Below are 18183 nucleotides of genomic sequence, written 5' to 3' on the forward strand. Positions count from 1 at the left end.
ATTTGGAACCTAGGCTGACAGCTAGTATGAGGAGTTCGTACCATGCAGATTCATTTATAGTAATCCGAATGTGGCTTGTTACCTATCATCGCTCAGGTCCATCGTTTTAAATTTTTTCTTCCATCAGCAACAGTTATTGTTATTTACAACCGTCAAAAACCTGACACGTTTATGATACAACATGAGGATCAGCTCAACTCAACTGCTTTGCTGTAGCGGACAAAAATTGAGAAAAATCAATAAAATTATTTGTTGATTTGTTGTGACCTTAACCAACTTGCCAGCTGAGCATGCATTTTTGGTTCATAGTCTTGATTTTGAAGACAAGATTGCGATGTACATTGTACCAGTAAAAAAACCTATCAAAATAAACCAATGGTTTGCATGCACCATGTAAAATTTTCTTGACAGGTCCCTGCGCCAGGAATCTGCTGACTGACACACTAGTGAGCATTCTTTGAAACAGCAGTTACTATTGACAGCCTGCCTAATCAATATCCAGCATAAATGGGAAAGTTGCTATCACGTTTTAGATAAAATCAAAACCAATAAGCTGAGTATCCATAGAACAAGATATAAAAACAAGGTCACAATTTGATGGGCAAAATCATTAATGTTCTGCCAAAAAATATTGTCACAACTAGTTAAGCGCAGAGCTTTGGTAGAATATGACCTGGTGATTTTTATGCAGCACGCCAAGGAAGTTCGAGTGAAGATATATCAGAATATCTTGCCCATTGGTCTGGATTCATACAATATGAGGTTGATAATGATGACACACGCCGTGTAAAAAAGAAGATAAGTATATTTTGGTCACTTTTTCTAGCATCTAGCAACTCATTAAAGGTTAGCTTCCTACATCTAATTAGATCATTAGATATTACAGACGGAGCAATAAAGTTTATCGTTAAATACTTGCGATATTTAATCATAAATAAATTGTATTTCGAAACCTTAAAGATGTAATGTATTGATTGTGACATTGATCAGTTCAAAAATCCATTAGATGATAAAACGAACTACACTGTTCCAGTAGCTGTCTAGGTAAAAAGGAAGGCCAATAGGTAAGTGATAGCAATAATTAAATGCAGTAATTATTGCATGTAAAATGAATGCGTTCTGGTACAGACATTAGTATCAACTAGTACAGAAGTTCGCCATAATAAAAATATATCAATAAACAACTGGTTACGTAAAAATGAGAAAAGCTTGGTTGAGATACTATGAGATCTCAATACAATACTAATTATCTTCAAAGGAGAAACATTGGTAGAAATCTGTGTGCCTTCTATTGGCTCCCAGGTAAGGTTACTACAAAAGAATTAAACAGCTTAATTACATAAAACTTCTAACGGTGTATACTTATAACAGGAGTTTGAAAAGAGGGGTGAAGACGAGAGAAAAGGTGGTTGCAAGAAGTACAGTGCAGTATGGAGAGCAGAACAAGTGCTTAGGGAAAGCACCACACCACTTGAAAATTGTCAACAATGTAAAAAAACAATCAAGCATCACATATATGTATGTCAAAGGGATTTAATAAAAGTTCCTATATAGGAATACCCTGACATACGAATGTCACAACATATGAAAAATTTGAGATGCGTGGAAAATTCTGAGCAAATTTTCGCCCTGACACGAGGCATATTGGAGATACGAGGATACAAGACAGTTCCTAATGCAGCCACATTAGGAACTTTACATTCTCATCAGATTCTAACAGTTCTTTCTCATCATATTAGAAAAAAGCACCCGGACAAGTTGGCCAGTGGTCACATGTTAGCCTTTCGTGATGACACTTGTAAAGTTTATGTTATGTACTGTCACAAAAGTGTAGCGTATCAAAAGTGTTGCCATCAGATGTCTCTCTCTTTCAAAGGTAACAACTCTATACAGTAGTGTACAAAATGTTACATTGTGAGCGTAAATGGAGAATTACAACAATTAAAAAGATTTTTTACCATTGTAATAGCTCATTATAGTTTTTAGATGGTGGGAATGGATTAATTTGTACTTAGTTGTTTTATATAGAAGTTGATTTGAGCTATGAGTGAATTGACTCAAGTATTAAGACATTAAGACATTAAGCTCCTATCTCTATACAATACTGTATTTTTTTAAATCTCTAGCGAACACATCGCATTTCTGTTGCACAAAAATGTTTAACTATTCTATGTAAATTAGAAGATATAAAACTCTAACCACTACAAGTTTAACACTATTTCCTCACTCAAAATCCGACCACTTCACCAACCCTTGTTCACTCATCATCAAAGCTCCATAATCGCAGCATTTCTGCAAGGACATGAATGCAAAGTGGGTTAAATTGGCAAAAGATTTGAAGGTGCACAATTGTTTATTAGGTGTTCTGCAGCACAGAAAGTGATATTTGCTAAAATCTAAAAATATAAGTACTATTATATCTAGCACCGAAAATTGACCAAATCGTTGATCCTTTTGCGCATTACTATTGCTTCCTTTGCCAAAAACTATTTTATTCCTTACACCTCAGGAATGACTCGCAAACGTTTATAATCTCTAATAGTGACAGAACCAAGAAATTATTTTTGTATTGTGATGTATCCATGACTAGATAAAGCAATCCTTCATATAGTACTTGGCCTTAATGAACAGTAACTGGATAAATTATACCAGGTTGCTACCTTATCCTATATAATAGCTTCTACTTCTAAGTGACTTTACAACAATCCATATATAATACTAATTCAAGTAAAGGCATGTTCAACAGTAAAAAAGATTACCGGCTTTTTTTTTGCTAGTTGTCAATAATTGTTGCTGTTTTCTTTTCACTGACACTAAAGAAGTAGTGTATGTCTGAGTAGTCATGATCAAGTCAGTCTTTGTACCACTAGCAGTTGAGGCAGTCATAGTATCTGTTGTTCTTGTTTTAGAGTCTGTAACAGTAGAAGCGGCTGTCAAAGAGTGTGTAGCAGTAGCGGTCGCGGAGTCTGTAGCAGTAGTCACGGAGTCTGTAATAATAAAAGTGGCCGTCAAGGACTGTGTAACAGTAGCGGTCGCGGCGTCTGTAGCAGTAGTCACGGAGTCTGTAATAATAGAAGTAGCCGTCAAGGACTGTGTAGCAGTGGTCGTCTTGCTGTTCGCAGCAGAATCCTCAGTGGTAGTAGTCGGAGCGTCAGTATCGGTAGTAACTGTGGCAGCTGCAGTAGCGTCAAGATGGTCGGTTGTCCGATTGTCCAATGAGTCAGTCAGTGTCTCTTCGGTCAATGGCTTATAAATGTATTTCTCTAAAAATGGAAAACCATTGTCAAGGTCAAATTTAATAAAACAACAAACATAATAACACAACATAATATACACAACAAAATAGTTGTGTTTGAGCTAAATATTTGTATACATCTATTTTTTAAGAAGCAAGAAATGCTGGCCAGAACAATAATGACTACAGTAGATGCCCTTATACCATAAACCTCCTATATAAAGTTAATTACACTGAACATAAAGAATTTATGTAAAGTTTTTGCACTTGTATTATGTAAGAAATTCCATTTAGCGTAAAGTGTCAAGTCAGTGCAGGTTCTCTAACTTGATTTGACTAATGAGCCTTCTATAGTTAGCCTTAAAAGCATAGTTTACTTTTTTGCTTTACTTTTGGTTCGGTGGAAGAAATCTATTATCCTAACATCTAATCCTGGCTTTGTACAAACAGACAGACGCCGTTCTTATAATAGTAGAGATAGATTTTTCATTTACTTTCTTTCAGACATACACTTTTTTTTCTTTGAAACATAGGTCGTGCTGTTGAGAAAAAGTGCAAAAAATAGATTTGCACTGACAGTGAAAGACATGTGCTTCCATTAACATAACACTACTGTTATCATGGACCTAGAAGCAAGTGTCTGTGATAATAAACAGAAGGGAAAGGCTGTTAATACAAGCCAATAATACACGTTACTATACAGTCATTCGGTTCAGGTACAAATTAACTGACTTGAAGCAGTCTGATAAAAATAAAAAGTATACAAATTAAATCTTTGAAAAATTTAAACTATTATGCAGAGGAATGACTGTGTATGCAGAGACAACAGCAACATAAGGCTATTACCACACTTGTTAGAGCACAGAGTTGAGTAGGTTAAAATGTACGCATAACATCACCATTCATTCATCACCATCATCATTCTAATACCCACGATTAGCAGCGAAGGGACTAACCATCAAAACTAAAAGCTAAGGCTGATGTGTCTCTGAGCATTTTGATTAGCAAAAGCGAAGCTAAGGAAAAGTTCACAAAACCAATTAGAAAAAATAAAGCACGCAAGACAATAGCAAGCGCCAACCATCACTCAATCACTATGTTTCCATGATGCGCAGTACTGCGATGCAGCCTCTCCGAAGTCAAGAGGATTGTACGTTTACATGCTGCGCAGTGGTTTTTAGCAAATTAGCCAGAGAAGAGAAATTGTATAAATTGAATCGCCCGATAGAGAAATAGAATCGTTCATGGACACCGAACATCAGAAACAGTCTATTTATGCTTCTGCCGTCATTATATTTTTATTTACAATACACATTCACAAGGTATTACAAAACTTAACACAATTTTTAGAAAGCAATATATTTTTAATAAGTATTTTAAGTAATATATTATTTAAACATTACTTTAGGATTTGCCACCTATCTTTCGAAAAGTGTTGGCATCGATAACAAAGTCTAGGAAAGTAATCACCTCATCATCCTCGTGGGTGCAAACCATAATTAAATTTAAGTGAAAGAAGATCGGAAGAATAGAAAACGAGATTAGCGGGATAACTTTTGTACTAGTTTATGGCCCTCGATGAATCTTTCTCCGCAACAACAGAGTTATGCGCAGCCACTGCACAAATGCCGTTTCCTTGCTGCAAATTTGCACTGGCTTCGCACTGATCAGTGCGCAGTGATTTCAGTGCGAAGACGCCGTTTCCATGATTTGGAGAGGGTGCAACTCCAAAGTACTGCGCATCATGGAAACAACGTGAATGACTTTCAACCAGTCCATATTACCTTACCGTATAACAAAAACTCCTTGTCTGTAATTAAAAACTCAATTCAACGAGACTTTTGACTTTCATTTCGACGGGTCTATCCTTGAAACCCAGTTCCTTAACTGCTTTTCTAGTGACTACTAACCCTGTAGCTAACAAAGCGCCTTGGTACAGCGCGTTACCAATATCCTTGAGAGTGTTGTTCATCTGCGCCATTTATTATACTAAAATATTCTCGCTTTTACAGCGGGCGTTGGTGTAGGCTTTGGTGTGGGAGTTGGTGTAGGCTTTGGTGTGGGAGTTGGTGTAGGCGTTAGTGCTAGTGGCTTTGTGTACCATTGCCAACCTATCAACAGTAGAGCTATACCGAGACCGACGGTTATCCACGCGTGTTCAGTTTCTTTGGGATGTTCAGTTTCTTCGGGATGTTCAGTTTGCTGGGTTATCGCGGAGAGCTCATCGTTAATGTCGCTCAGAGGTTCTAGAGGAGTCTGCATCGGCGTCATCCTCTTGGGGTTCTTCTTGACCGTTATCATTTATTTCTAGAGAATTTCCTACCCACTTGTAGTCGATGTGGTTGGCAGTAGTGAGCAGTACTGAGAAAGGGGCCAAATACATTCCGTAGTCGTAGTAGAATGGCGGGAAATATTCTTTGAGGAATGCCTCGACAAAGACGTCTTTGTTTAGTTCAGCTTCCAGTTCCACCTCATCTACAGACACGACTCTAGACACAGATTTTGTCCAGAGTTTGGCGAACACCTTGGATACGTTACCGGCAACGTTGTCAATGATGCTCTGCTCGTGTTTGAGATATAACTTTTTAACTTCATTCTCTGACATTTTGGCAAGGTCTTCTTCTGTCTTGACGCGTGCCTTTGCCAGCCTTTTTCGATAGTTGGCATCATGTACTGATGTCTCTTCAGCCTGCTCCGGTAGTGAAATTGTCGGTTCCATTTTATTATACAACCGTTTCCATGTCAGGTAGCACTTGATGATTACAAAGCTCCCCAGAGAAAAGAAGAGTGAACCCGTCGCGTAGAATATTTGTTCAATCATTTGCTAAGGATCAAATACTGTCCAAGGTCAGTGTTGACAAACAGCATAAAAGTATTTGCCAGTCCAGCCTTTATTTCATCGTGGCGCTCTGACGGGATAATGTCATTCTCGCTGGTAATAGTCTCAAAAGACTTTTTACAAGTGTTTTTGGTTACCAAGACCCAATGAATATTTTCTCTAAAATCTTTGGGAGCCGAAAGGTAGCGCTGCGTTATGAACCAAGTGGTTAGGTTGGCATGGCGCCCGCTAAAAGCGATCTTGCTGAGTGATGTGCAGTGTTTTTTGATGTCTTCTTCCGCGCTGCAGTCGTCAATGATGATGAGCAACTTTTTACCCGACAGTTGGCCGCCTTTGGAGTGTCGCTTGATCAGGCTTTCTAAGTTGTCAAACAAGTTACCGTTGCACAAAACTGTGCACCTATTCAGCCAAGGACGATTGTAAGTCTTGTTGTCATGGAATGTGGGACAGATGATAAAAATGTGATCAAAAGCATGAAGGTAATACCTTTCAATTACATTTAGCGCGTGATAAGTCTTACCCGAGTTTGTTCGTCCGCAAATGATTGCGTTGTGCGGATGCTTTGGAAGTAAATTGTCCATTTATTATACAAAATTCTTTAAACCTCTGATTGTCTATTTATTGTTCGATATTAGTCAGTTGGTTATTTACAAAAGATACACGTTTGTCAGTCACTAGAAATACAAACGCTTTGCCATCGTCTTGCGTTACATCTTTTGATAGCTTAAGCTTGACATAGTCTTTGATCTGTCGACCCGTCCCACTCGATCTTTCATCATTCAAAGTCCTCATATCTATAATTAAACAAAACTTGTCCGTGTAAAATTTTTCTTGGTTGATGAACGCTTCTCCATAACCAAAGTACTTGACCGCGTTCTCATACGAGTAGGGAGCTAAGTAATTTGATGTAAATTGCTGGTTTGTTGCGCCGTCTATATCTAGTCCGACATCTTTTAGCATCGGATTCCAAAATGTAGTGTCAACAGAGTTATCCTTCTTGAAAAACACCACGATCGCTCGAAGACTTTCATAGCTTGCGTTTATGTTTATTTCAAACTCGGACTTTTCTTTTTGTATATCCTTGGTCGTGTGAGATTTGTAATCGTTGATAATGTGACTATGATTAGAATATTTTTGTTTAATACCTTCAGCCAAACTGGGTTCTAAAATGTAGTCATATTCTAAGCAGAGGTTGGTCAGCGTATACTTACCCGCGGCGAATTTGATATGAAACTCTACATCGTTTTGGATCGCCTGCGGAGTAAAGGCGGCGTAAGTCAAAAATGAACCTAGGTGAAAAGAATATCTCTCACCGTGAATCTTTGCGAGAATGTCTCCAGCCGCGCCGTTTATTGAATGTCGTTTCTTTTTAGTCGCTGTAGACTGAATACCTCTATGCGTAAGATCGTAAGTATACTTTTGCTTCGAATGCCAAAACTCTCTATATATCGCTAGATGAGCGTAGTTGGATATGTCGGATATAGTTTGACCATTTATGGTCATCTTAAACTTTTCTACGATCGCCGATGTAAGGTGATCGGGAATGTCCGCTTCAGTTCCATCGCTGGCTAGTTTGAAATTGTAGGTTAGATTAAGCGATTTGGGGTAAAGAACTGTATTGGGCGTTAGCTGGGGCATTTTAATTACTAGCTCATCGCTAGGACTCGCTGTAGATGGATTGTGCACGACTCGCGCGTGCATCTTGTGCTCTTTTAGACCCTGCCTGTCTCTCGCGGACAGGTTATGGTTTAATTCTCCTGTATACATTTATTATAATAAATAAATAAATATGGAATTGGAAGGTAAAGACTTTAACCCCGATGTCGATGAAATCCCGGGGGAACCATCATTTATCGAGCCCGCATCATCATTTACCGAGCCGCGCATTCATGAACAAAATGATGCGATATCCATGGCGAATAATTGGCTCGCTCAAGCTGAGTTGCCCAGCATTGATGAAATAATTTTAAAAAAGGGGAAAGGTAGGGTTGTAGATAAACGATTGTTTTCGGCTATTGTTGAAGTCGTAAAACCCCGAGATGTTGATGGAATAAATGCGGCTATAAATATTTATGACGAATACTCGCGACGCAGAGGTACTTATGATGACTTTGTTAGTAAAAGGTTTCTTACGCGAGAAGAAATTGATAGCTATCTCACCTCTTCTATAGATAGTGTACCTAATCCTCCCATTAACACGCCTGGTGTAGACACACACACGCAAAATACAATCGGTGTAAAACTATCCAAGCTGGATATATACTCTGGTATAGATCATTCCAAGTTTGCTCTGATGGATGACGGTGGCCTCGCGGTAAAAACGAGCAAAGGCTCGCAAATGTTGACTTATGTGCGTAACCCTGAGCTTTTTGTCAAGAATCCAAAGATCCCAACCGTGGAATATCAAGGACTTTTTGGCTTGAACAAAGATGAATACACGAAAAGAGTAGAAAAAGCCAATGCTAGAACCATCGCTCCGGTGGATGAAGAAGTGGATGCGGATCAAGGCAATTTGACTGACTTCAAGTCATGGCTATCTAAACAGGGAGACACGGTGAAAGACCGAGCAAAAAATTTCATAGATCGGCTCAAAAGTAACAGAAAAACATCAGAGTTTAATTATCGCGAAGAATTTGATATGAGTGATATGAGTGATATAGGGGGAAGGTTACCGGAACGAGAGTTAGTAGCTATTGATCAGAGATTTCAAACTATAAAAGGACAAATATCAGTGGCTGTGTCAAAAGCTGCGAACCTGACAGAGCAGATACAACAACTCGATGCTAAAGAGGACAAATCTCCTAATGAACTCGCAAAGTTGCAACAACTAAAAGAAGAGTTGGATGCGCAAAACGGTTTAATCAGTGATCTAAAAGGAGACCTTTCGGATAATACAGCAAAGATGCGAAAGCAGCGCAACCTAATTTTAGGCATTGGTGGTGGATTAGCCGCTGGAGGAATTTTAACGGCCATATTCGAAGCGGTAGCGAATGCATTGGGATCTGATGCGGTAAAAGATCTTATTCCTAAATCTACCGATCCGAAGGATATTATCGAAAGCGGCATTGGCAAAATTATCAAGAAAAATCTGGAAGACTTGGCCGCGTACTTTCATGACAGATATCTAAACACTTCCGGCGCAGTACAAGCATTTTGGCACATGATGGAAAATGCTGTAGATTATCTCGAAAGCAACTTGTGGATAATCATCGCCGCGGCATTAACTTTGTTAGCGTATGAAATAAATAAGCACAGATAAATCTTTTATGGCGTCATAAAAGATTGTTACGAGGAATTGTTATGAGGAATTGTTACAAAGATTACAAAAATTGTTACCTTATTGGATTAGCGCAAAACCTCCTACACCCGCAGCCGTGGCAGCGCCTACAAAAACTTGCTCATATTTTTTTTGTTCAGAGCTAGGGGTGTAATCTAAAGAAGGTGCTTTTAAATCAGGGTGAGGTAGTGTAGGCTTTTCACCGTAGAGCTTTTCATAAGTATCAAAGGCCGAATTTACCGAGTATATTTCATCGGTAGCCTCCTGCTTTCGAGCATTTTGCTCGTTTAGCCAATCTTGGTTTTTGGCTCGTTTGATGTTGTAATCCGCTTGTTCAGCGTTTAGCTTTTCTAACGCCGCATTATGTCTTTTGGCTTCTTCCTGAGCTCAATTTTTATCAATCTTTGAAAAAAGATAATTTCCACCGGCGAACGCTAAAGAGTTTACGACGGCTCCCACTACCATAATCGCGATACTAGCCATTTATTATATCTCATAAAATACTATAAGCTCTTTTATATTAGGACTGAATATGAGACAGGTCACAATTCCCTCTACCCGAAGATTGATCGCGTGAAGTTTATTAGTTAACAACCCAAAATACGTTCCTACACCCTCGGATTTGTCATTTAAAAATTCTATATTCAATTCCACTCCGGGTGTGTACGGCCGGTAGAGAATAATATCCTTAATAGTTCCACCTCGAGGAATAACTGGCATAAACAAGGATTTACCATCATAAAGCCTCGCCCGATCTAGCTTGACTTGATGCACATTTACAGATTTTGATTTACTGCCATACATTTATTCTACGATAACTCGAGCTCCGCAATAAATTTTCCGGGATAAGCGTTACCTCGTTCATCCGAGATTGACACGTTTAAGCTGTTGAGCTCGCCAATGAGCATGGATTTGTAATTATTAGTAGGATGGTGTTGTATTATTTCTCCCACATCAGTTCTGCCTATGGGAATAATCGAAAGGAGATTTGATCGTTTACCGTTCCATAAATTTTTAGACGTGTCTATTCCATCGATGTATAAATACAAACACAATGGGGTCAGATATAAATATTCATTCTCTATCAGTTTGGCTAGTCCACCCGTAATCGTCGCGTCAGTACTAACCTTTAAAGTGTTTTGATGAACTTTAAATGAGCCTGGTAATTTGGAAAGGAGCTGCTCGTACGTGTAATACCCCGGCTGAGTAGTAGTCGTTCTACCGTTGTACGTGTAACTGGTCACCTCAGTCAAATTGTAAAAAGATAAATATAACGTAATTGTCTAAAGGCTAATACTGGTTGCCTTCACGGATCGATCGAGTTCAATGCGACCGGTTTTGTTTATTGTCAAAGAGGTCATTTATTAATAAATGACTGGACAACTATCTAGCGGTTATCCCATAGATTTTTACAACTTAACTGTCGTCGTAGCGATAGACGAACATAACAAAATATCGTATAGCTTTGTCAAAAAGTTTGTCAATATCTCACCAGCACCGGTAGTGGTTAAAAGCTTTGATGATGTCAATCGATGGTATGATGACCCCATGTTATATTATTTTCAGCAATATAAGTTTGCCTTATACTGCGCGACTGCTTTGTGCGGTGTCAGTAAAGATCAGTTGACACGAGGTCTACCTCTTACAAAAGCTATTTTAAACTTTCACGTTATGTACCAAACTAAAAAGATGTTGGCGCAAATGGAGATTAGAAATCCCGGAGATCGAGATTTTGATCCGTACAACAATCCTTACAACAAAACCGAGTACTGCAAATTGCTCAATGAGTTTAGAGTAACCGCTAAAGATATTCCTGAGATTGATCAACCAGCCGGAGGTCTCGGATTTATCATACAAGACGGTGGTAGTAAAGTAGGTTCTCTACAAAAACAGATGGCTGATCTAGGAAGGCATCACAAACCGTATCCAAAATATCCATCAAGCAGTAAAGATAAGACGGATATGGATGTGCATCGGAGTGGTGCCAATGGTTGGGGTACTTATTACCAATTTCCGGAGTGGAATTCGAGTGCGGGTACTAAAATGGTTTCGGTAACTCAAGACCCATTTGACTACAAAAGGGTAGTGCCCGATCATAGTAAGTCATTCACATCCCCCGGAATAGTTAGACTTAATGATAGTATTAGAGCTTACGTCTACTGTTTACTGGGAGCTCAGGTGCAAGCTAGACAAGCGGGTTCCTCCCTCGAGTCTCAACAAGAATTTTTAGTTCTGGTCAATGACTTGATCATGAAAAAGCAATCTCTCCAAGATTCTATATCAAACTTTGAGGATGCCCTCACTAAAACTCGCGGGCAAACAAATTATGTTATAGCCAAAGGTCTGTACATGATACCGTCAGACTTGAACTTGAACGCTTTAGGACAAAGCGTAAAAGGATTTAACGATAAAATTAAAATAGCCCAAGCGTTTGATAGCGTAGGAATAAAACCTCCACCACCGAAACCAAAACCCACACCGCTAAAGCCTTCACCAAAACCCGCGCAACAGCCAAAACCTGCGCAACCTGCACCAAAACCCGCGCAACAGCCAAAACCTGCGCAACCTGTGCCACTACAACAGCCACCGAAACCTGCACCACTAAAGCAGCCTCCAGCACCGACACTAAAATCAACTCCTTCTGTAAAGCCATCTATATTTCCTACAGAATTATTTTCACCAAAACCTGCCCCTTCTGTAAAGCCATCAACAGAATTGTCACCGCCCGAGCGCAATGTTCACGAAGGAAATAAATTGTGAATTGGCGGCACTATAGTCATCGCGGGTATAGCTTATTCCATGATGTAATTTTATACGACTGTATAAAATTATGACAATGCGGCTTGTAGAGCCGCCTTTTTCATCGTTTTGTACCCGGGTATACCTTTTGCCTTGGCCAGCTTTTTGAGTTCGGGTAAGTTAACGCACAGTTCTGGTGGCATTCTGTTCTCATACCTAGGTATGGGTCTACCTCGAACTGTATATTTTTCCGTTGACTCTTTATATTCGTCATACACAGGGGGTCGGACGAGATCAAACAACTCCAACGCATTGATCCATCTTTGACTCAAACTTTCTTTTGGTTTCCTATTCAAGAAGTGCGGCATTGTTAATGTCATTTATTCTATGTCCGTGTGCCAAGCTATTTATTGAATCTAGGTAATAGCGTTTGTCGTCAAAGGCCGACAGAGTCTTTTTACTGAATATACAATTTTTTATCTCGTGTAGTTTGGACTGGAGTGTCGTCATGGTGGCATTCGGAGCCGGATCTCCACTATCCAGGCATTGTTTGTAGGTATCAAACTTTAGGTTTTTGGTTATACACTTTTTCACTCCTTTGCATTTTGTCAGCCCCCAGCCCTCACCCTCTACGCAGTATGACTTGGCTCGCAAAGCCACAAACTCCGCTATCGGTTTGCCACCACCTTCATCCTTGGGCAGACCTATCACTTTCTTGTTTTTCTCGCTGTAGCACGGGTGATCTTTAGGGTAGTTGCTCGTATCATACTTTTCGAGCGGCATTTCCTTATAAAAATCTTCTGTCTCGATTAATAACACTAAGCTGTCCGTGTCAGTATACATCATTCTAGCATCGGGGTATTGCCGTCGTATGTCATTGTAAAAGAATTCGTACATGAGCAGTTTGGACAGATCTAAAATGGCCTGACCGATGTAAATAGGTTTGTTTAGGGCCACTGTAGATTTGCTCATGAGAATGGCCGCCAAGTTGTCATTAAACTCTTTCTTACACTTGAATCGCGGCTTATTTATGAGCTTTTGTTTGCGATTCATTTTAGTAGTCAACTCTACATCTATCCGTTTGCGAACATTCTCCATCGATTTCCCGAATACCGCATTGTTCATGAGCTTGAAAAAATCTTTCTCAAAATCAGTCTTAGCTTGCTTTTGAAGATCGGTGTTTAGTTGAATGTACGGCTCCATCCATGCACTTTCTTTAAACTTGAGAACTCGGTGTACTTTAGTCAAATGCAGACCCTTTTTCAAATAATACTTTAAGATACTGTGATGTACGACGTACTTGCACTTATCTCGAAGGTTTGGCACCAGCTTAGGAACTTTTGCATAGCACGGCTCTCCAAGCTTGCCAAGCTCTCCCACATCGCGCATATACTCTGACCACTGATCAGGTTTCATTGATTCGGGTGCCAGCGGATAATCATTGTGTTCGTCGTGGAGCTTGTTTGGGTATTCTAGATCTACCTCCGCCATGTAGCCCTCATCATTATTAATGTCTGGCAGCCCTTTCGATTTCACCCATTCGAAACCACCAGTCGGTAGCTTTTGCGACATGGCCCACCCGTACAGGTTATTCTCATCCAAGTACATCAGGTAGGTAGCTGGTTTCTTTTTATCATACCCCTCTACATAAGGATTGTTGGCCTTGGCGTATCGCAAGCCTCCGCATGTAGACACACCACCTCTTATACCACTCTCTACAAAATTGTACATGTCTACATCACTGATGATAAAGACAACTTTTATTATATGTTTGCCTTAGTACAGATTTGAAATGTTGCATTATTGTTGACATGAGTTAGATTTATATTGATCATTCTTTTGTGTGTTCATGAAGACACTGTCAAGTGTGGCTATCAATAGTAGGTATAAAAAAGGAAGATGGTACCAAATCATCCTGGTCATTTATACACCACTTTTTTGCAGCTAAACAATTGTTAGAATAGTCTGGCTCTCTAACCTCCTGGCACTCATGTGTGAACAAGTTAAGGAATTCTCTCGAAATGCAGACAAAGACCTCAAATTCATTGACTGCTACAAAAGTGTTATTGATCAGTTACTTTCATAAGATGAATCATGGCAAGTTTACTTGTTTGTAATACAAAAGAACAGTACAGTGGTAAAATGCTATGGCAGGTGAGCCAAGTAAAAATAATGACTAGTAAAATTGAATGAATTCTGAACAGTTAGCTGTCACTTTATGATAATAAAAAAATCAAAGGAACTTAATAAGTCGTTGTTGTAGTTGGCTGCTCTTGATTAAAAGGAGAAATACTCTTATGGTGCGTTTACACTGGCCGATTTTGTCGTGCACAGACAAATTTGATGAGTCGGTGTCGGTAGGTGTGAACAGAAAGATCGGTGTCGGCACCGATCTGAAAGTCGGTGTCGGAGAAACCCAGCCGTGCCCGGTTGCACCGACAAATCGAACGCTCATCAGCCAATCAGAAGCTAGGAGCCTCTGATTAAATGAGCCTAGGCTTTAATGACAGTGCTAAGTTTATGAAACGAAAGGGCTAGGTTTAATGAGAGGCTAGGAGACTGTCATTAAACTTTCCCTCGTTCTCTTTTTAATAGTGAACCAGCATGGCTAGCAACGATGTGAATGCGAGAGTACCAAAAAATCAAGTTAGTTCTTTAATTTAAATTAATTAAAAGTGACTAGCCAGTTGTACGACTACTACTAGTACTACTATTAGTTCTACTACTAGTACTACTGTAAAGGAATTTGCCGGCTTTTACTTGGAACTTAATTTATTTCTGTATGACATAATCTAGATCGTGCCCTTACTTGGCACGATCTAGATTATGTCATACAGAAATAAATTGCGTGTGATTTCATTCAATGTTTCATTAGCCAAGGAAATTCACTAGCCGAGGAGTGTACGGCCATTTGCTCTGTCTACTAAGTGAGCGTTGCTCCCTTATATACAATAAAATTGCCCGTTCCGGCTAACGGGACCGAGTGAGAATACCGGCTAACAATGTTTAAATGGCCAATAATTAGGCCCGCTAGTGCGTTGATATGACAACATAAACGACGACAATTGATAGCATAACGAGTAACAAGGCCAACAATAAAAACAGAATAAAAAGGACAACCCATATAATAAAATATTTACAGACATATAAATATATACAAACAAATAATTGCAAGAAGTGTAAAGTGTTGGCCCGGCGTCCATCACACTACTACTACCACAAATATACATTCACCATTCAATCTTCTTCATTATTCATTTTATTTATTATAATTACTCGGACGACAGAACTGTACGTACAGTTCTTTGCTCGGATTTTCATTTTCTCATCATTCATTCATTGCTTGGCATTCAGTAGTTGCTTCTAGCGGTAGTAGTAGGAGCAGTAGTAGTAGTGTAGTACTAGTATATAATTTTCCACATCAAGCGCGTTGATTTTTATGTGTACTCGTCGTCGCGTTGTCGGGTGAAGGTCAGAACGGCGAAACGCTGTGATTGGCTGTTGGTACCGACAAAAATCGTTTGATCGTTGCAATGTAAAGGGGGAGTCGGTGTCGGCACCCACACGTGAAATGTCTGAGGTACCTGTCTGAGTCGGGGTATTGGCACCTAATCGAAGTCGGTGTCGGCCAGTGTAAACGCACCATTAATTAGCAGTTTGTACCAGACAGTGATTGTATTTAGCTATGCTAACAAACATACATGTATCAATAGAGTTAATAAAAAGAAAGATTCCTGTTATTACATTATTGAACAAAGAAATCTAGTGACATATGACATTGTGAGTGCACATAACTGCTTTATGAACTGTGAGACAGGCAGGTGTAGAGATGACGAATTTAGTCTGGGTGCCCAACAAAAACACTTTAAACCATTAATTTAGCATTGATTCAGCATTCAAAAGTTTTAACCACAGACCAATGGAGAAAAAATTGAGATTATTTTAGAGAAAATAAAAGCGTCTGATATGGACAGATTTCTGCAAGTGTCAGCAGGTACCAAAGCAAACTGTATAGTTAAAGGTTCATTTGACTAGATTGCAGACTGAATATGAAGGAATTGACGTAAAGCAATTAATACTTCAACTATTAGTTGACACTTGCTATGGAATGACTCAGTCTCTGAATGGGTGGTTACCGTGCCTTCAACAGCATCTGCCCCAACAAAATCGCCTTGATGCAGTCGGTTCTTGGCTACGGTGAGGGTCTCCAACCAACGGGGCTTAGCAGAACCATATGCATTCTCATGCAACAGCTGAGGTATGCAGAGCAGAGTCTCTAAGGATGGTCAACATAGTAACGCCATGCGATGCGACTGACAGTTCTTGCAGGTGTTTGTCAATGATATGGTCGAGAGCAAGCTCGAATGTCCCACCAACGGCTATTGTGCAGAGGTACTCTGGGGGATGATCTAAAAATAGAAACAAGCAAGCTTTTCCTACTGTCTTCAAACAAGGCAAAAATTTGAGTTAAACTCTCCCTCTTTAGACCTGAATGTATTGAGCTGAATTGATCACTTAAAAGATCAATCCATGATAATGACAAAATACGTATTTCTGTTGCATTAAACCAAGATGCCAAGGGTTAATCACAACTATTAGATAAGATTGAACTGGTTTTAACGATTAAAGGGCTAAACTAACGATTATTGCTGCATTGTCCATTTAATAAAGATCTCAAACCAGCCACAAATTTAAGAGTAAAGAGCCAAGGCACAAATCGACTTATGATCAAAACACAAACCAGTCTTAGTAAAAAATGGAGCTGATATCTACAAAGGTAAAATGTGCTGAGAGATTTAGAAACACTGTCATAATAGTGCTTTCGCTGCCACAAGCTATCATATGAGGTAATAGTAAGTTTGTAGCTTAATCAAAGCAGTATGCTTCAACATCCTTTCACATATGTAATGATACAGACAAACCTACAAGCCAACTACAAAATAGTGAGAGATCTATGGAGGTTTCCCTTAAAACTTCACCAGACTGAAGTTGCGAACTTCACACCATTAAAGAATTAACATACGTCAGGAGAAGACGATTTTTTATAATCAATTTGTTACAAGACGATCATTTAGACTTATAAACACAGGCAGAAGGAGACTGACTGAGACTTAGATAAGAGCTGATAAATGTTAAATATAATTTTTCAAATAAGAACCATTCTAGACAAACTATAAAACTGTAGAGAGATAGAGAGGGAGAGATAGAGAGGGAGAGATAGAAAAAAGGAGATACAGAGAGGGAGATAGAGAGAGAAAAAAGGGAGATAGAGGGAGGGAGAGAAATAGATGGAGAGAGCGAGAGATAGAGAGAGGGAGACAGAGAGAGGGAGACAGAGAGAGGGAGACAAAGAGAGGGAGATAGAGGGAGAGATGTTAAAAGACAGATCAACATTTTCAAAGTCTATCAACTATCTATCTTTAATTTAAAATGGAAATTAACAAACTTTCAGACTCACATTTATTGTATACAAGATGTCAGGTAATGTTTGGAATTCAAAACTGTTAAGAACTCAATTTTGATTGGTCTTCAAACTGACATAAACCTTTTCACATTATCTATCCTTTTTGGACCTTTTTACATGCGTCGAGTTAGTCTGACATAATCATTCATAAATTGTCACAGTTTTAGCAGACTGGAATCATGATAATGAACTATGAAGATTGTTTGTGCTACACACAGAGCTTTATGGCTAGTACACAAAAGTCTAGTACCTACTCCTAGGCTAGTACCTGACTAACATATGAAAACAGCTGCAAGTGAGCTAAAACCATGTACAGCTGCACTGATAGTAAACAGCTGGAAAGGAAAAAGTATTTTCAAATAATAACTTTTAGTTTAGGCTACCAAAACTCAGTAAATATCCTGTAGATAAAGCACTTCCTCTATGATTATTTCGATGCTGCGAATGAAGTCATGATAGAAAAAGGTATTGGTGATTGACCAGGTTTGTGAAGTATAGCCTGAGAACCAGTGTAAGTGTGCTAGAGATTAGTGAGACATACTGATTCTATGTAGCGCTAGAAACAAAGTTTTGAACTCGAGCTGAACAATAAGACTTTCATCAGCAGCAAGTTGGATTATGATTGGTCA

At 39.2% G+C, this 18183-nt stretch overlaps 3 protein-coding genes across 3 annotated transcripts in view; all 3 read right to left on the bottom strand.

The window, feature by feature from the left end:
- Positions 1-971: 971 nt before the first annotated feature.
- On the bottom strand, positions 972-5216 carry LOC137390480 (uncharacterized). Its single transcript, XM_068076809.1, has 4 exons — positions 5075-5216; positions 2760-3263; positions 2228-2292; positions 972-1311 (listed from the first exon to the last, which is right to left on the bottom strand). Exons 1-3 carry the CDS (start codon positions 5214-5216, stop codon positions 2258-2260), a joined length of 681 nt encoding a protein of 226 aa, XP_067932910.1. The 3' UTR covers positions 972-1311; positions 2228-2257.
- Positions 5217-12438: 7222 nt separating this feature from the next.
- Positions 12439-13821, bottom strand: LOC137390482 (uncharacterized). Its single transcript, XM_068076810.1, has one exon. It carries the CDS (start codon positions 13819-13821, stop codon positions 12439-12441), a length of 1383 nt encoding a protein of 460 aa, XP_067932911.1.
- Positions 13822-15063: 1242 nt separating this feature from the next.
- Positions 15064-18183, bottom strand: part of LOC137389874 (uncharacterized) — a 549220-nt gene continuing 546100 nt past the window's right edge. The window contains exon 3 of the mRNA XM_068076024.1: positions 15064-16499. Coding sequence (XP_067932125.1) covers positions 16333-16499 — 167 coding nt within the window. The 3' untranslated portion in view covers positions 15064-16332. The remainder of the gene's footprint in view (positions 16500-18183) is intronic.

This window comes from Watersipora subatra, chromosome 3 (genome assembly GCF_963576615.1).
Source record: "Watersipora subatra chromosome 3, tzWatSuba1.1, whole genome shotgun sequence".
NCBI lineage: Eukaryota > Metazoa > Bryozoa > Gymnolaemata > Cheilostomatida > Watersiporidae > Watersipora > Watersipora subatra.